Source organism: Arachis ipaensis, chromosome B7 (genome assembly GCF_059453495.1).
Source record: "Arachis ipaensis isolate K30076 ecotype BB chromosome B7, ASM5945349v1, whole genome shotgun sequence".
Taxonomy (NCBI): domain Eukaryota; kingdom Viridiplantae; phylum Streptophyta; class Magnoliopsida; order Fabales; family Fabaceae; genus Arachis; species Arachis ipaensis.
The window spans coordinates 78,032,077-78,052,935 of record NC_142442.1 but is presented as its reverse complement, the minus strand read 5'-3'; the positions used below and the strand labels follow the sequence as shown (position 1 = coordinate 78,052,935).

General features: G+C 37.2%; 1 protein-coding gene across 1 annotated transcript; it reads right to left on the bottom strand.

The window, feature by feature from the left end:
• Positions 1 to 13,466: 13,466 nt before the first annotated feature.
• Positions 13,467 to 15,519, bottom strand: LOC148553065 (serine/threonine-protein phosphatase 7 long form homolog). Its single transcript, XM_088494314.1, has 3 exons — positions 14,883 to 15,519; positions 14,707 to 14,788; positions 13,467 to 14,628 (listed from the first exon to the last, which is right to left on the bottom strand). Exons 1-3 carry the CDS (start codon positions 14,990 to 14,992, stop codon positions 14,401 to 14,403), a joined length of 420 nt encoding a protein of 139 aa, XP_088350440.1. The 5' UTR covers positions 14,993 to 15,519; the 3' UTR covers positions 13,467 to 14,400.
• Positions 15,520 to 20,859: the final 5,340 nt, after the last annotated feature.

The window sequence follows — 20,859 nt, the reverse complement described above, 5'->3', positions numbered from 1 at the left end:
AACCAGAACATTGTGCCTATCACTTTTGCCTTAGTAGAGGGGGAGACAGCTGATGCGTGGCACTTCTTTATCAGGAATATGCAAATCCATGTTATTAGAAGAGAGGGTGTGGGTATGATCTCAGATCGATATGAGTCAATCCGGGCAGCAGTAAATCGTTCAAGAGGTGACTGGCAACCTCCAAGAGCATGATGGATGTTTTGTATAAGGCACGTCGGCAGCAACTTCTTAAGGGCATTTAAAATTCCGCACTTACAAAAACTTTTTGTCAACATAAGGTATTCAAGGACGGTGAAGGAGTACAACATCAACTATAAGAGGTTGGAAGAGCGAGCCGAGGCATATGCCAAGTGGTGCGATGCCATTGGACTTAGACACTGGGTATTGGCATTCGACGAGGGACATCGATGGGACTATATGATGATGAACTTTGTTGAGTACATTAATTTAGTGTTGAAGAGTGCCCGAAACCTACCTATGTTGCTGCTCGTCTGAGCAACATATTATCGATTAAATGAACTTTTTACGCGAAAGAGTGTCAAGACTCACGAATGCAAGCGTATTGGATTTACTTACTTCGTAATTGCACAACAGTGGATAGAAGCAAATATCCAACAGGTTGGGAATATAGTTGTGCACCGGTTTGATAGACGAAATGACGTGTTTGAGGTGCGCGAAATGACTAGTGGAAAGGTGTTAGTTGTTGATCTTGCGTGACGGACGTGTGACTGTGGGCACTTTCAGATGGAACGACTACCATTCGCCATGTTATTGCTTGCTGTGCTAACCAACGTCTGATAAACCCCAATTTTGTGGTTTATCTTGTGCTTAATTTAGGGGATTTTATCACTTTTTCTCACATTTATTCAATGAAATAGCATGGTTTTGTAATTCTCCCTTAATTTGTGATTAAGTGTAAAAACATGCTTTTTAGGCCCTTAATTAGTGATTTTAATTTACTTTAACTCTATTCGATGCCTTGATGTGTTTGTTGAGTGATTTCAGGTTCATAAGGCAAGTATTGGATGGAAGAAGTGAAGAGAAAGGCATGCAAAGCGGAGAATTCATGAAGAAATGAGCTTTTGGAGAATTGAGGGCCACGCGCACGCGTCATGCACGCGTACGCGTGCATTGAAGATTTGCAAGCCACGCGCACGCGTCACCCACGCGTAAGCGTGAGTAGAGGTTTTGGCCAGCGACGCGCACGCGTCACCCACGCGTACGCGTGACGCTCGGCACGTGACCCACTTAAAGTGAAATCGCTGGGGTGATTTCTGAGCTGCCCAGGCCCAAGTCAAACTCGTTTCTGAGGGTATTTCATGCCGAATTCAAACTTGAGCAAAGCGGGGAGCACTTAGTTAGTCATGATGAGCCTTTAGTTAGTTTTCTAGAGAGAGAAGCTCCCTCTTCTCTCTAGAATTAGGTTAGAATTAGGTTAATTGCTCTTGGATCTAGATTTGATTACTTGATTTCATCTTGTTTCCTTTATAATTTCTTGTTTCTACACTCTAATCCTCTTAGTTCTCTTGTTAATTTTACTTTTATGCCTCTTTTATGTTCATACACTCATGTTGGATTTAGATTCCTTTTAATGCAATTGATGTTTGATATTCTTTTATTGATGATTTGAGTTGTTGATTTACTTTTCTTGCAATTGGTAGTTGGTAGATTCATATTTCTTGCACATTTATTATGCTTCCCTTTTATGCCTTCCAAGTGTTGATGAAATATTTTCTCTAGTTATTGAGTAGTTTTCTTACTCTTGGCCTAGGCTAAGGGAATTGAGTGACCTTGAGTCATTGGGTCTCATTGAATTGGTGATTTGAAAACTCTTAGTGGTTAATTTGATAACCATTGACTCTAGCCTACTACTAAGTTAACTAGTAGCTAGGTTAGGACTTATGGATTGATGTTGATCAAGTCATTTGACGTACTTCGAGCCTAGGAGTAGATATTACGTACTTAAGGCTTTTGTAAGTAGACTTAATGAGCTTGGTTCCTCATAATTGTCAATACATGTTTTGTAGACAAGGATGGTGATCTCAATTACCTATGTCTAGCCAAGAGTTCTTTACCTTGCCTTTATTAATTCTTGATTTACTCTTCTTGTCATTTAATTTCTTGCCCTTTTATAAACCAAACCCCTTGTCCCTTCATAGCCAATAATTGACCACTTCATTGCAATTCCTCGTGAGACGACCCGAGATTTCAATACTTCAGTTAATTTTTATTGGGGTTTGTACTTGTGACAAAACCAATTTAAATTTGATGTGAGAGTTGTTTGTTGGTTTGGAGCTATGCTTACAACGAAGTTCTTCTTTTCTATAAGAGAAAATCTAGACCGACGATAATTCTCTCTATCAAATTTATGCCGCCGTTGCCGGGGAATTGCAATGGTGCTATGTTATTGGCTATTGTATATATTGTGAATATGTTTGTCTTTTTCTTCTTTGTTAGTTGTTGCTAGTTGTAGGACTTTGCTTTCTTTATTTAGTTTTTGTTTTTATTTTCTCTAGTCATCATGAATTCTCATCACTGTGGCTATGAGTTGGGTTCAAACTATGTTGTAGGAAATGGAAGCTTCAATGAGGATGTGCATCAAGGATTTGGAAATCAACGGTGGGAGGAGCCCTAAGCTTATGGACAACCTTCTTGGCAACAACCTCCTTCCGAATCAAGTTTGACAAGAGTGCTTGGGGACATGACTATTCTCCTCACGGAGATGCAAAAGGACCAAAAGGCATTCTATTTCATCCAAGCCATTCAAGCGCCATCCCAACATGGCTACTCTCCGAACTCTTATGGGTATAATCCAAATCCTAATGCATATCAATCTAATGGTGTGATGATCCTTATTGTGATTGTCAACCACAACCACCACATACATATGACCCATTCCCTCAATATAGCCCTCAACAACCATACTCACAAGTCTCATACCACCATCCACCTCCATATGATCCCAATCCATATCTACCATACCAACCACCATATGAACCATATCCAGAGACACCACCACTCCAACACCAATACTCCCAAGAACCACAAATTTCATACACACCACCTCAAGACTTTCACCAATATGAACCACCTTTCAACTATAATACCTCCCCCTCCAACAATGAACCCTCTCTTCCACCACCACCTTCATCGGAAGATCTAATAACAAGAACTTCTAGCTAGGTGTATGAATCATGAAGAAGCGTTCAAGGAGCTAGAAGCCAAGATGGCTATCATAGCGGAAGCCGTTAGCAACATGGTCTCATCCCGCCTAAAACTATGCAATCAAGGCACTCCCATTGTTGAATGTGGAGAAGCACCCAAAGAGCTTAGCGAGGAAGTAAATTTGGAGATTCAAGGGGAAGAAGAGGAGTTAAAGCAAGAAATACAACAAGAGGAGGAGGTAGAGATTATTAAACAAGAGGAAGTAATGATTGGATGTTTAGGATATGTTGGGCACATAGAGGAATCTCAAGCTGAAGAACCTTCTTCCACGGAGTTTGGAAGAAATGTTAAAGAGGAGAGTGATGTTAAGAATGTGGATAGAGAGTGGAGGGAAATTGATCAAGAAGTAGATTCCATCATTAGTAATTTTTTGTCCACATTGATCAATCCCTTTGATGATCTTGTTGAGCCTTCTCCCATCGTATTAGAAAGCAATGTTGAGGGGGATGTACAACCTCCACGGTATATTGTGAGTGAAGAATTGGAAGAAGTGTTCCAAGCAACAAGCCCTCCTATCTATGATGATTCTGCATCAACATATGATTCTTTTGAGCATGATGAGTCCTTCCCCACTATGCTTGAAATTAACGATGAGGTAGACTTTACTAAACTTCCTATTTATGATTTGAGTGATGGGGAAGAGATAGAAGAATTTGGTGAAGAAGAATGTGAACTTGAGGAAGCTTGGCAAGAGGTAGAGCTTGAAGAACCTTGCCAAGTGGTGGACGCCTCTAGAAGAGGATTGACGGGAGCGGAATGCGCCTTATCAAGACCGTTGGGAACTCCTCCACCTAGGTTGCCATCTAATCCTTCATCTGAATGGGTAAAACTCCTAACTCTTAGCTTTATTTTCCTACTTGAGTTTAGTTTGCTTGAAACGGATGGCCAACTTAGGGCGCTTTGTGGAATTAAGCATAAGAGGAGAATGTTTAGTGGTTGGCATTGTAAGTCTAGGCTCATTATGGTTGGAAGCTCAAAATTGAGGAGCATGGATTGGTGTAGTGCTCAATTGGACGGGTCTAGGAGGGTAGTTTGGTCCCTTCATGAGAATTCATCTTTTCCACCATCCAAACAGAATCAAAGTGATCAATTTGAAGACGGGTGTGAAAACAAAGTATGGGATCCCGGATTACAAGGTGTGGATCAACTTTGGGAGCCTATGATTTGTGAAGGACTCCATCAAACCTTGGAATTATTAACTTTGAATGATGAAGCACAATGGAAGTCCAAGCATTGGTGGATTTTCAAGGATGGATTCAAGCACAAGCCACATTGATGAAGAGGAGCTCCCCATAAGTCCAACTTAAGGACAATAAACAAAAGTGTTAGGTGGGAGACACCCCACCATACTAAAATCTTTCCCTTTTTACTCTTTGTAAATATTGGTAATTTAGGTTTAATTTCATGTTTTGTTTAGTTAGTTGAGTTTATTTGGGAGTCTAGTAGGTTAAATAAGGTTTTATGATGTTTTGGTAGCTGTTTGGAGGCTTGGAATACTTGGTTTGGTGCAAGAACTTGAAAATTTTTGAAAAACAGAGCACCAATCCACGCGTACACGTGCTTCATGTGTACGCGTGACTCAAGAATTTTCGACCATCCACGCGCACGCGTCAACCACGCTACGCGTGGCCGTTTTCCTGAGAGTTGTGCCTGCACTGTGCGCGTTTTGTGCCTTTTGCGCAAGTGAACTCATGCGTACGCGTATAGAATGCGTACGCGTCGATCTCGAAATAACCCATCGACGTGCACACGTGAAGCATGCGTACGCGTCGCATCCATTTCACCCAATCCACGCGCACGCGTCGTTTCACGCGTACGTGTGGGTCGTATTCTTTCACACACTTCTTTTCTTCTCTCCTTTCAGTTTCTTTTCTTCTTCTCTTCTCCTTCCCTTCTCTTCTTATCATCTGACGCTACTAAACACCATGTAACACCATTTCTTTTAGTTAGTTAGTTAGTTTAATTTTTGTTTAACTTTTGTTTTCCATTATAAGTATTGGATTACTAATCTTGTTTACTGTTTACTACTGTTGACTACTAATAGGATGTTATCTTAACATCAATTTTGTTTATATTCCTTGTTGGATCCTTTGTTGAGGTTATATTTAGTTACTTGGCTTGGAACTTTTCATGCTTAATATTTTTGAATACCAAGTACATGTAACATTGCCTTCATGCATCTTAACTCTTTGAATTGCATGTTTTGGCCACCATGGATTCATCATCTATTGTTAGGCAATTGTACGTTATCGATGCATTGTTTCTTAGGTGTTGCTTATTTATGATTGAGCCTTATTTACCTCACCTATTTCATTCATTGAGATTGTGAAATTGTGAAATTGGATCGAAAGTTTACCTAAGTGACATATTTTTGAGCTCTCTAAACTTTGTGGACCATGCTTGCTATGTGATTGATTTTCACTTTTATATTCTCTTTCTTAAGTTCCATAGCATCCATGTGCTCCACTTCTATGTCACTTAGGTGTTGCAAATAAACTTCAATATGTGTCATCGTTTGATGTGTAAGTTTCACATCACACCTTGTTCATTAAAGTTACCTTGCACATCAATCAATATCCATCCATTATCCAATTCACAATTACTTGACTTTGCTTGAATGCTTTTATGCTCTCTTATTGCTTGTCTGGTTGTCTTAACCTACAAGTTCTCTTCAAAGTATCTCAAGAACACTAGAATGAGTGATGTGCATACTTTTTTTGCGTAATTGTGACATATCTCTCTATGATAGTGTGTATTTTCTAAAGGGTGACTAATTTAGAATTCACACACCTATTTTTCACTAATGTCACACTAATTCACTCACTCCATTCTAGTGATTCACCTCATTCTAACAATGCATGGTTCCTTGCTTTTGTATTTTCTCATCTTACGGTGTTATTTTCTATTTTTCATGTCCGACGCACCATAAGCAAAAATGGAAACGGAAGAAAGAACACGTAGCACCGGTTGATCCGCCAGCTGAAGGTGGCAATTCAGAAATTCGCCGTACCCCCTTGCTCATCTTTGAATGTACCGAAGACGGTGCAAACTTTTAAGTGTGGGGAGGTCGTCCGACCAGTCGGCATTCTTGGGTGACAAATTTCTAATCCCAACACTTTTGCATTTCATTTTTGGGCCTTCTAGGATTTTTAGTTGCATTTTATTATTCTGCATACATATACATAATAAGCTTAGTCAAAATCATGAGATTTTTCAAGAAATTTATCTATAGGACACCCCAATTAATTGAAAAAAAATTTTAGAACTTGCTTGAATTACATATATTGTGGAACATGATTTTTGAGCTAAGAACACAAGCATGTGAGTTTTGAGCCTAATTGTGTGATTATATTATATGACCACTTATTTTCATTCTTGTGTGCATTATTCTCTTTCTATGATTGAATCTTTGATTTGTTTGATTCTTTATGTCCATTATTTTGTGTATACATGCACTTATATGATTGAGGCCATTGTTTCAAATAGCTCACTTACCCAAATAGCCTTACCTTTTATCTTCCATTGTTAACCAACTTTGAGCCTATGCTAAACCCATTTGTTTTTAATTTTAGCACATTACAAGCCCTAAGTGAAAAACAATAAAGGTCCCTTATTTGGATCTTTGATTAGCTTAGGCTAGTGAGAGTGTTTATCATTTAATTTTTGGAGAGTTGGGAACATTGGGTATAGATAAAAGTGTATTTTGTGGTTTTGTTGAAAATCATAGGAATTGGGCGCATACTCATGCATTGAATGTTAAACCATATGCATTGATATTCTTATATATATTTTTGTGAAAAGAAAAAAAAAAGAGTGAGGAAAACAGAAAGAAAAAAATATATAAAAAAGAAAAAAATAGAAAAAGAAGAAAAAGAAAAGTAATAAAAAGGGGACAAAATGCCCCAAAGTAAAGTTCAATAAAAATCAATGCATATATGTGGTGATCAAAAGAGAATGCAGGAGTATGTGAAAAAGTGAAGAATGGGAAGTTAGGTTAGCTTTGAAATTGTATAGGTTATTATATAAGTTAGGTGGGAAGTTTAAGCTTATCAAAGATTCAAATCTCAAACTCACTTGACCATATGCATCCTACCTTGACCCTAGCCCAATTACAACCTATGGGAAGTCCTCATGATATTTGTATGCATGCATGAGATAATTGTTGATTGTTAGATGAAAAACAAATATTAGAAAGCATGATTAGGGGAGAATTGAGTGAATCAACCCCATACACTTGAGTGACTAGAGCGGATACACATCCGGTGAGGGTTCGATCGCTCAATTATATGCTTCCACCCATGATCGTCTTTTCTTGCAAGTTTGTAAAATCTTTTCAATAATTTAATTCAATTGTGGGTTTATTTTGATTGCTAGTGCTTTAGCCCTTGTACTTGTATATGCTTTCTTGGGAATTGATTTATTTTGACCAAGTACTTGCATTCATTTAGATAGATTGCATATAGGTAGTTTACATTGAATAAATATTAATACCCTTTGTTTCTTTCTTGATTTTAGCATGAAGACATGTTTGGTTTAAGTGTGGGGAGGTTTGATAAAACTCAATTTTGTGGTTCATCTTGTGCTTAATTTAGGAGATTTTATCACCTTTTCTTACATTTATTCAATGAAATAGCATGGTTTTGTAATTCTCCCTTAATTTGTGTTTAAGTGTAAAAAAATACTTTTTAGGCCCTAAATTAGTGATTTTAATTCACTTTAATTTCATTCGATTCCTTGATGTGTTTGTTGAGTGATTTTAGGTTCATAAGGCAAGTATTGTATGGAAGAAGTGAAGAGAAAGGCATGCAAAGCAGAAAATTCATGAAGAAATGAGCTTTGGAAAATTGAGGGCCACGCGCACGCGTCATGCACGCGTACGCGTGCATTGAAGATTTGCAAGCCACGCACACGCGTACGTGTAAGCGTGAGTAAAGGTTTTGGCCAGCGACGCGCACGCGTCACCCACGCCTACGCGTGACGCTCGGCACGTGACCCACTTAAAGTGAAATCGCTAGGGCAATTTCTGAGCTGTCCAGGCCCAAATCAAACTCGTTTCTGAGGGTATTTCATGCAGAATTCAAGCTTGAGTAAAGGGGGAGTACTTAGTTAGTCATGATGATCCTTTAGTTAGTTTTCTAGAGAGAGAAGCTCCATCTTCTCTCTAGAATTAGGTTAGAATTAGGTTAATTTCTCTTGGATCTAGATTTGATTACTTGATTTCATCTTGTTTCCTTTATAATTTCTTGTTTCTACACTCTAATCCTCTTAGTTCTCTTGTTAATTTTACTTTTATGCCTCTTTTATGTTCATACACTTATGTTGGATTTGGATTCCTTTTAATGCAATTGATGTTTGATGTTCTTTATTGATGATTTAAGTTGTTGATTTACTTTTCTTACAATTGGTAGTTGGTAGATTCATATTTCTTGCACATTTATTATGCTTCCCTTTTATGCCTTCCAAGTGTTTGATGAAATATGTTCTCTAGTTATTGAGTAGTTTTCTTACTCTTGGCCTAGGCTAAGGGAATTGAGTGACCTTGAGTCATTGGATCTCATTGAATTGGTGATTTGAGAACCCTTAGTGGTCAATTTGATAACCATTGACTCTAGCCTACTACTAAGTTAATTAGTAGCTAGGTTAGGACTTATGGATTGATGTTGATCAAGCCATTTGACGTACTTCGAGCCTAGGAGTAGATATTATGTACTTAAGGCTTTTGTAAGTAGACTTAATGAGCTTGGTTCCTCATAATTGTCAATACATGTTTTGTAGACAAGGATGGTGATCTCAATTACCTATGTCTAGCCAAGAGTTCTTTACCTTGCCTTTATTAATTCTTGATTTACTCTTCTTGTCATTTAAATTCTTGCCCATTTAATTTCTTGCCCTTTTATAAACCAAACCCCTTGTCCCTTCATAGCCAATAATTGACCACTTCATTGCAATTCCTTGTGAGACGACCCGAGGTTTCAATACTTCGGTTAATTTTCATTGGGGTTTGTACTTGTGATAAAACTAATTTAAATTTGATGTGAGAGTTGTTTGTTGGTTTGGAGCTATGCTTACAACGAAGTTCTTCTTTTCTATAAGAGAAAATCTAGACCGACGATAATTCTCTCTATCAATTGGCAATTGTATGTGCATGATGTGTATAAGATGACAGAGGTTCATAAGGTCTATAGATTTGAGTTCACACCATTAGGCGATCCAGAGACATAGCCTGCTTATGAGGGACCCACATTGGTCGTTAATCCCGCCTTGAGGCGAACGTCAAAAGGTCACCCCAAATTGACCCGACACTTGAATGAAATGGACTCACGCGACATGCGTGGTCCTCGGATATGCCGTATCTGTGGTGCTCAGGGTCATAGTTGGAGTCGATGTCCTCAGCGTGCTGGAACGAGTGGTGTTGGCGATGATGGTAGTCCCTAGATCTTTTTTGGTTTTTGTGTTTGTCAATTAATGTTTTTGATGTTTGTCGTGTTTGTATTTTTAAATTTGGATTTTCTCAGTTGATATTTTTGATGTTCATCGTGTTTGTATTTTTAAATTTGGGTTTATCCATTGATGTTTTTTATATTTTTAATGTTAGGTTAATATTATCATTTACTACCTTTGTGAGGTAAACATTAAAAAGATTAACTAAGATTTACATTCACCTAATATTGAAACCATAATTAAAAATAAACATACGTAAACATACAAAAGATTAACTACGAATTACATTAACTTAATTCTTAAAATTAAACCTAAAAATCCTAAACCCAAACTCACTTCTTTCGAACCAACTAGTTCAGTCCCTTGCCCATCATGTCCTGACCGAACCGCGACGGAGTAAACCTATCAGGTAGATTTTGTTCCGTCCGTAGGTCATACGGGTGATCCTGAACTGAGTCATCCACAACTAGAGTGGCCGACCTGTAACAACTCTAATTTTTGCACTAACGCGAGTTTTTCTTAAAATAATATTTTAAAGCGATTAGTTTTATTTTGACAAGTCGACTTTGAACCCCCGAAGTAAAATAAATGGTAATCTAATTTTATTATTATGATATTTATTTATTTTACTTGCTTCAATTATAATAGAGCCTAGATAATAATATTAATATTATTATCAAGTCCGACTTTTGCCGATATAAGTAAATATCGGTATTTCTTGATGAGTTTAGAGTTACAAAAATTTTATCAAATATTTTTTAATTCTTAAACTACTAATATCGTTTATATTAGTGACTCATATATATTTAACCTTATATTATATTATTATAATAATATTATTATTATTATTATTATTATTATTATTATTCAACCTTTATTTATATATATATATATATATATATATATATATATATATTATTAGACCTTGTATACAAACAGAATCCATGTATTTTGATTCATGATTCGTCCACCTAGGATTTCATTAGCATGGCTTATATACATATGTATACATATATAAAACATAACACATGTCTCCTTCTTTTATTAACCAAAGACACTTAATCATGAGTTATCATTCAATGCCTTTATCTTTTGATTAATGCTTTTTATTGACCGAATGAATTAAGAAAGAGAAAAGGAAAAACGAAAGAAAACATGACACATAACCCCCTACACATATCCTTGTTCAATGTTGCTATCACCCTCTAATATTCTTTCCCTCTAATCTTCTTTCTTCAACTCAATCGAACTAAACTTTCAAAAAAAAAGAAAGGAGAAGGAGACCGAGAGTAACCCTTGAGAGAAACCGTGATCCTCCACCATTTTCCTTTCTCGATTTCTTCTAATCCGTAATTCCAATAAAAAATCTAATCCGATAAAAGAGTTCGTATCCTTCTTCTCAACGTGTTAGCGTTATTTTTGTTCAATAAAATTTGACGGAGACATAGCTCACCTTTTTTTTGGGTTCAGCTAATTGGAGTTCTAGGAGGCATAGACGATTTCTAATATTTTTCCTTTTAGCAGCTCGGTCAGAAGGCTTCTCTAGAACTTCGAGTGTTTTATTTCGTACAAAGGTAGGATTTTAGTAATTTCTCACCGGTTAAATTGGTATTGGATAAGTGAATTGATGTCAGGATTACTTGTCGATTGAATTTATATTAAATTTTTGTGATATATTGATATTTGTGATAAGTTTGAGGTTCGGAGGGTTTAGGTGCAGCCAGAAAATGAGTTATTCTGATGAATTTAATTTCTAGATTATGATAGGATAATTTGAGAATGTTAGAATTTATCGATTTGATTTATTGGAAATGATTTGAAAAGAGTGTGGAAAGTGGTTTGAATGGAACTCGAGAAGCGTGGCAGAATCTGGGTTTTAAGGGAGATGCCGCCAAAATTTTGTTATAAAACTTAATACTTTATTTGAAATTTTATTTAGACAAAAAAGATTAGATTTGAGAAATTGTATTATTTGATTTTTGATTTATTAAGAAAATAGTTATAAGTCGGATTTAATTCATTTAAGAAAAGTATATATATTTTGAGTTCAATTTATTTAAAAAAGAATTATTTTATGATTTTAAATTATTTAAGAAAAGTATTATGTTTTGAGTTTGATTTAAATACAAAAAGGGCTTATGTTTTGAATTTGACTTAAGGATTACATTCGGAGGAGTTTTAGTGAACTTTAAAAGTAATTGAAATTTTATTGAATGATTTAGTTTTGCAACGTCTTAGAAAAAGTTAAAGAATTAATTTTAAGGATGAAAGGGGATTGGTTTTGGTTTTAAAGAAAAAGAGAAGATAAATCGGCACATGTGATTATCAAATGATTAAAAGTCACGAGAGGGTGACGGAAAGTGAATAGTTATAGTGCTGATGTAAAAATGTTAAGCCATGGGCTTTATACGTGAATGATTGTGTGGGGATGTCCGTGTATATGTAGTGGCTTCCAGAAGAAAGGGTCACATGTTTCAGCTAGAGAATCAGTGCTTGCAAGTACTTGCAAGGATCATGTTTGGCATACTTTAGCTGGAGAATCAGCGCCTGCAAGAGGTTGAAACCTTGGAGAGGTTATACCGCTGGAATGCCTTATCTAACTTGCGAGTCGGATTGCGTCGGGAGCGGGTCGAAACCGACAAATGAGCTCATTACCTTTGATAGGACTAGACATGCATCATCCTTATTGCGCATTTTCATTTTACTTTATATGGTGAAATTGTTTGTGATTGTCTTCTTGTATTTATGCATTCCTTAATGTTATTCTGAATTGTGGTGATTAGATACTTCTTCGTGACACTTGTATTTTTCGTTGTGAATTAATTGAACTGTGATAATCCTGACTTGACTACTCCTGACCCTACTAAGAACCTCCCAGTTCTTACCCCTTTTCTTCTTCCCCTTCAGATAGAGACTGGAGTCCTGTTTTATGAGATAGACCCTCCCTATATATGTGAGAATATTGTACAGCATATGTTTTACGTAGCAGCTGATTAGGACTCGTATATACATTCTGCGCGACCACCCCTTCCGTCATCCAATTAAACTCTGCACTTCAACCCCGATATGCCTTATGAATTCCCGTTGCAGTGGCTTCACCCGGATGCTCCATTTCACCCGTTCCATGACGGGCCGATACCTCATCAGCATCCCGATCAACCTGCGGATCAGGTGGACCCTGAGCCTGAGTCTATGGATGATCATATACCAGAGCCTATATCGGGGAGGATATTCCTATAGAGCAGATCTCAGTATCTTCATCTAAGCCATCTTCTATGGAGCCGCTCACCGCCTCCATTAGTGGACCGACGAATGTTGGTTAGACCAGTAGTACGAGCGCTAGTGCCCCTCTGGAGATTATCGAGATTTCTGATGATGAGGACGAGGATCCTGAGGAGTGTTCTGACGTGGTTGTGATTTTCTCTGACGATGATAGTTGATGCCTAGGAGCTGAGGTTGTGTTTTTGATAGTTTTTTATGTTAGCCTAGCTTTTGTGTTAGTTTCTCACTTTTGATTAGATTCACTGTGAGAGTAGGGTGTACATAGTTGATTAGGCTAGTTTCTGGCGCTAGCTTAGGGGCTTCCTATATGGACCAGGGCCTGGAGTGTTGGTTTTGTACATAGTAGCGGGATGTGAAGAGTTGTATGCTAACTTATGATATATATGACAGTACCTTTATATGTATGTGTGATCTATGATATAAGTTATATTCACATATAAGGTTGGCCTTGTGTATGCTTTACTTGATTCCTCATTATGGCTTGTGTATGTTTAATTAGCTACCCTCGCAAATCTTTTTATAAAGTAAAAGTTTTTCCAAAAGTTCGATAGTGCGCTAATATGATTACAGGCTTAATAGTAAATAGTTAAAGTTTTGGGTAAGCAAGTTGGTGACGCTCGGTTTCCAGTATGATCATGACGTATTGGGAATTGGATCGTTACACGACCCACCTGCCTCTGCTGAAGTGGCCGACCAACCTACCTCTGCTGGAGCAGATACACCAGGATTGTACTCGTTAACAACCTCGAATCTCCCATGCGGCTGGATGAAACCATTGTCACATGATGCCCGCCCTGACGTGTGCTCAAAAGCAGGACCCCACATACCATAGGCCATATCTACAGATGCCCCATGTGGATTAGCCGACTCTGACGGTGAAGGCAGAGTGGTGAGATCTGGCCGACCACCCAAACCAGCGTTTGCCCAATACTGTATTTGCTAATCTCCATGACCGTCAATAGGATCCTACGATGGAATTGACGAAAAGTCAAACCATTCCTATCCGAGCGGAATTTGAAGTATGGGCTGATTATGCTGGTTGTGCTGAGAGTGCTGGCTGTGCTAACTGTGCCCACTGTGCTAACTGTACCCACTATGCTGACTACGACATCTGTGATGACTGCCCTCGCCGTGGTCGCCAGACTGAACGTGGTGGCTAGATTGGCTATAGTGACTGTGATGGCTACCATGACTGTGGTCTGGTGGCTATGATACATAATAAGGAAACAGCTCAAACACTGTATATTGAGGTGGACCCTGAGGTGCTAGTGGCTGATATGGATGTTGAGGAACGTGCTCCGACAATCTCAGTAGATGTCCATACGAACTCACATACCAATCTCGGTACCCCACCGACGGTCTAAAGTCTCAGGTTGGAAGGGGGTGTAGATCCCGCAGCCGAGTGTTTCGGCGGTTGCCCCATTCCTCTATCCATTTCTCATGTAAAACTGTCTAGTCATGAAGTTGCACTCCACGAAGAGTGATGCAGTGCTGGTCCAGTCGAATGTCTCTTGCTACTCGCGGGGGTGGTTGTGCATACCCAAATTGACACATTACTCGGTTTGTAGGGTGCCATTTGACACACTCAAACGATAACAACGGAGCAATAATGTCACACACCTCAAGGTGTACATGTAACTCGTCGGGTTTGATCAATCTTTCGTACGGCTGCCACTCAAACTGCCACATATTATAGGAAAATTAGAACCCTAATATTAATGTTTGGAAATGGAAATCACACAAACCCTAAATATTTACCTTGTCTATGTAGTCTATATCCTGCCTAAATCTCGTTGCGATCTTCGATAACCATGCTGTGGTCTGTACCGAATGACTCCACCTGAAACATGGTTCATTGAAAAAAATATAAAAAAGTCACCGTAAATCAAATATGCATCGTGAATATAATGCAGGACTAAAATAAGAACTGTTACCTCATGGCAACTGGTATCTCAGCCGGTGGAAAGGCCTGTCTCGGTACGGGTGCAATACACGGCAGTTGCTCCCATGCCCAAACAAACAACAGATTAAGATGGCCCACCATCTCTTTTGTATCATAGGGTGATGCACGACATAGTGCTCTGTAAAGATGTGTGAGACATGCTGACCCCCAACTATAAGTATGGATCTACTCGAAATCGCGAAGCAACGGGAGATACTTCGCGTGGGCATATGCGGTTGACTTATCCGTGAATAGGGTCAAACCCAACAAACAGAAAATCTGGCATCTGATGTATCTCTTAATAGACTGCTCAGTGTCCAATGGATCTATATCTCTGATACGCCGAACCCAACCCAACTTTATATAAGATTTCTAAGAATTATTGACACCCGGTTCGCAACCGAATATTGCGATGCTTTGGCTATGTACGAAGTCACTGCTACTATCTGTCCAGTCTCTCACAGGCTCTCCATCAATGGGTAGGCGAAATATATAAGTGACATCTTCCAGTATCACAGTAACCTCACCCACCGGCAATACAAAAGTGTGAGTTTCTGGTCTCCACCTTTCCACCAGAGCAGCTAATAAGGGGTAAAATCCTCCTATCACACAATCCTAGAAACGTGGTAGAATCCCATTGAGCATAAGTAGTTTTCGACCATCGGATTCTACATCTGCGGTGGATCCAATTTACGAACTATCAAATTCCTGTTAGGTTGGTTTAACAAAAATAGATTTATTAGTTTAAATAAATAATAATTATTACAAATAAATATTTATTTATAATACAAATTGACATCAATATAAATATTGTTATAAATATTCACATATTTATTATAATATTTATTTATTAAAATATTTAATAAATATTCACATATTTATTTTTGAAAAATAAAAATATTTATTTATTTATTAATATTCAAATTATTTATTAAATGTACAGAAAAATAATTCCATTATAACAAAAAAATTCCAAAAAAGTAAACATTCACATTTATTTCTTTAAATATTATAAGTAAATATTTAATAATATTTATTTATCAAAATATTTATTTGTAAAATATAAAAATATTTATTTATTTATTAATATTTAAATTATTTATTAAATATACAGAAAATTAATCCCATGATAACAAAAAAATTATATATTCATGTTTATATAAAATAAAATATAATTATATTAGACAAATAAAAATTTTATTAAAAATATTCATAAAATACAAAAAAAATAATTCTTCTATATTTTTATATGATACGAACAATAACAAAAATTAAAAAATTTTAAATACATAAAAAAATAAAATTTATCAACTTACATAAACTGGAGCATCCAAATAATTGATAATATGTTTTTTGGGTGTCGTATAATTACGTACCATTTTTAATTACTACAAACTAATAATTTTTTTTAATATAATTTTTTGTTTCTTTCAAGCCACTACTCACACTATTACTACTATTAACACACTGTTAACAAAATTTTCTTCTTTTTTTTCGGTGATGCCCCTCTTTTGGTACATATGCATGAATGAGTTTCATGAAGCTTCAATTTATAGAGCTTCATTACCTCGTCGCTGGTTATCGGGATGGGGGCTGTCTCCTGCATGCTGATAGGTCTGCAACACGATGTCCCGTGTTACTGCTGCATCATAGGAAACAAGCAAAAATCTGTAATTCTTCACGGACTCCAGGGCAACATGTTCCCCGCGTGTTGGAAGGGCACTGCCACCCATCTCTACCCGCCACATCACCACGTTCCCTGCGTGCTGGCTGAAAACTGCCATGCCACTGACTGGCTCTGTCACCACGTCTCCGACGTATTGAATCTGACACTCACAACGCGGTAAAATATCCCACTTCTCAATATTCAGCAAATACACTAATGTGTATTCTATATGAAAAATAATTTGTAACTTGACTCATACTCATTTTTAAATTAATTACCTCTTTTTCTTTTAAATTTATAAAGAATTAATATATATTGATACAATTTTGTTTAGATATTAGTTTTATAATAAATAAAAAATTTAATTTGAGAAACATAGAGTAAAATATTTAAACAATTATAGTATTTGTTATGGTATCTAAAATTTTAGTATCTAATTTTTAAAAATAGTTAAAATTATAGTTATCAGAACCGAACTGGTATTCAATTCGGTCATATGACGGAGTCATCGAATTACTAGTTCAACCGGTGGGTTATTGATTCACCTGGTTAACTCAGTTATAAATTAAGAAAATATAAAATTATATAAATAAAATTAAAATAATCTCTTAAAACTAGAAATTCAACTCTTTACAAACATTAATAATTTAATATCAATTTTTAAACATAACTAATGATCTAAAAAAATAATAAACTAGTTTCTCGTACAAAATACTTTCTCAATTTAAATCAACAAAGGCGAGCGAAAGATAACGCAATCGGTAAATCAAGTTCAATAGGTGATCTCAAAGTCGGCATCAATATCTTCATAGGAAAACTTTGGAGCTTGATCAATATTTTTTTCATTTTAATATTCTAGCAAAAGAAACAACCACCAAAGTTTTTAAGCAACAAAATATTTAGCTATTTAAGTATTCAACAAAAGAGTTTTTAAGCAACATAGCAACAACCACTAATGACAAGTCATCTTAGGCTAGTTTCACAAGCCTATTTCATTAGTTTTCATTTGGTTTTCATACATTTTTAGGCAATAAGTAAGTGTTTGAGTGAGAATTTCATGCTTATTTAGATTCAACCAAACATTGGTAATTTTATGCATTTTCATTAGATTTCTTGCAAGATTTAGTTGATAATATGAATGATGCAAGAGTTGATAATTATGCCAAGGCTTTGATGTATTTGTTTGGTTGCTGATAGGTGAAAAGATGAAGGAGAAGGAGCAACAAAAGCACTAAAAGAAGAATCACAACCCCAAGGTGGCAAAAGAGTGGAAACAAACTCAAGGAGGAGCAAAGAGGATTTGCAACCCTAACCTCTTTACACTCCAACAAGAATAACTTGAGCTACAAAACTCCAAATGAGGTGATTCAAGTGGTATTGAAAAGTAGGAATCTAGAGCTTTCCAAACATATATGGCACGGTATGATGGACACTAAATCTAAGGGAGAAAACTTACTCCGAAAGTGCAAAGATGAACATAGTATCAACCTGCAGTAAGGCCAGCTGACCTCTTCACTTTCCAAGGAAAATAATGTGAGCTGTAGAGTTTGGAATGATGCGCTCTCAAATGTATTGAAAAGTAGACATCCAGATCTTTCCAACGATATATAATAATATGGGATGAACATCAAGTTTAGGCCTCAGAAGCGGGTGCTAAACTTTGGCCTCCAAACAGCCAGCGTTCACTTTAGTGAACGCCACGTTCACTAAATTGAACGTTTTCGGCCTTCCAAACAACGCGACCATGCCTTCTTCAAAGGACCGTAACTTAAGCTACGGATATCCAATTGATGCGCTTTTAGTTGCGTTAGAAAGCTGACATTCAGAGCTTTCCAACGATATATAGAAATCTATATTTGGAATGAGATTAAAGCACAAGTGATAGGCATCTTTAAGGCCCAAAAAACAGCACTCAACAAAGGCCAGCGCTCAAAATTTCAAACGGAGCGCTCATCAAAGGAGAGCGCCCAGCATGCCAAGAAACCACGTTCAGCAAAGTGAGCGCTACATTCACTATAGCTAACGTTTTTGGGCTTGGAACCAAGGAAAGCTGGGCGCACACAAAGCAAAACAAGAGGCAGCGTTCAAGAGTTTGAACGCCACGTTCACTTTTGTGAACTTTATCGCACTCAATCAAGAGGGAGCTCCAAAGGAGCAAGGCCAGCGTTCATAAAGGCAACATAGCGTTCACTTATTGAACGCTAGGAGAGGCAAAGCTAGGGGAGGCCAAGCGCACACAAAGAGCACCAATTTGGCACAAAAGTGAACGCCAAGTTCACAAAACCAAACGGAGCGCTCCCCTGGCAGCTAACCAAGCAACCCTGACCCATGCCACTTGAACCAAGCCATCCGGATCCACTCTTCTTCAAATCCAAACAAAGCAAAGCCCACTATCATCACTCAAAGGCTCAAGAGATAGTTAGAATAGGAATTTCATTTAAATTATAATTTGTTTTCAATTTTAATTTCATTTTCATTTTGTAAAGCCTATATAAAGGCATCAATTTCATTTCATTAAAAAGGCTGGCTCTGCTAGAGAGCAGTAGGAGTAGGAGTAGAATAGAGAGCTCTTTGTTTAAATTTTCCTTTTTGAACTTGAGAATTGACAATCAGATCTGGGTTTTCTTTTCTTTCTATTTCATTTTCCTTCCTCTGCAATTTCCTTTCTGTTTTGATCGAGAGAGCAATTGAGCTCTTGGCTTTCTTTCTGTTTTCGCTATTTCATTGAAATTGTTAATTTCTCTTTGAGATTTCAGAATTGATCTAACTCTTCTTGCTGATTTACTCTTCTGCACTTCTACTTCTCTGTAATTTTTACATTTCTGTTCTTGATTCAATTTGATTTACTCTTCCTGCAAGTTTAAGATTCTGTCAATTGTTCTGAGTTCTAATTTACTGCTTCCATTTAATTTTCCAGCACTCAGCCCCCTTTACATTTTGCTGCAATTTACTTTTCTTACTCTTTAAGCTTTTGTCCAATCTACATTCTGCTGATTTATATTTACTGCAATTTACATTCCTTGTTCTTTAAGTTTCAGTCAATTTACTTTCTGCACTTTATAATTTCTGCAATTTACTTTCTGTTGCTTCAATTTCATCCAATTCACCAATATTAGCTTGACTAGACTAATCACTCACTAAAGTTGCTTGATCCATCAATCTCTATGGGATCGACCTCACTCTTGTGAGTTATTACTACTTGATGCGACCCGGTACACTTGCCGGTGAGTTTTGTGTGGAATTGTTTTTCCCTCATCAGCCACCAGAGTTCACTGATGAGAATCAACAAATTTAACCATTCAAGTATTTAATTATGTTATCCCGCAAAAAACAATTTGCTCAGGTTCAACAACTCTAAAAAATCAAATACAACAACAACAGCCATTAGATTCAACAATTCTAACTAAAATTTGCTCAAGTTCAACAACAACTCTAAAAAAAATCAAATACAACAACAACAACAACAACAACAACAACAACAACAACAACAACAACAACATATAGACTCAACAATTCTATCTAAATTTTGCTCAGGTTCAGCAGTAACTCTAAAAAAATCAAATACAACATCAACAACTTCTAGATTCAACAACAATTCTAACTAAAATTTGCTTAGGTTCAATAACAACTCTAAAAAATCAAATACAACAACAACAACCACCAAATTCAACAATAATTCTAATTAAAATTTACTCAGGTTCAACAATAATTCTAATTTCACCGAAATTGACACTGAACCAGTGAAAGAACAGGGCCGAAAATTGAAGGGAGCTCACCTAGTTGACTAGTTTCGAGACCACGACACAAGAAGATGACAACCACCACCATCCGAGGGAGTAGATGCTACTTGACTGGTTTCGACGTCTGCTTCTGCCGCCGACGAAGCGAACGTAGAAGTACGAGACCACGACGACGACCAAGGTGAGGGGATAGGGTGAGAGACCGAGAGAGTGACGAGGTGAGGTCGTGAGAGACTAAGAGTGATGACTGACGAGGTGAAGGGAGAGATGAGTGAGTGACGAGGTGAAGGTGAGGTCGTGAGCCACCGTGAGTGATGGACTGTCGAGCTTGAGAGAGAAGAGACACGAGGCTTGTTGGGGTTAGGGGTGGGTTCCAATTCCATTCAGATTAGGGACATTAACTATTAGGGTTTCATATTTTCATTCATTCAAATCGACACAGGGGGAGGGACTTGAAACGACGTCGTTGCAGGCATTTTAAAAAAATGACCAGGACTGGGTTAAATCAACCGGCCGGGTCACAGTTTTAATAAAAATCGGTTGGATCAAACCGGATTTTACCG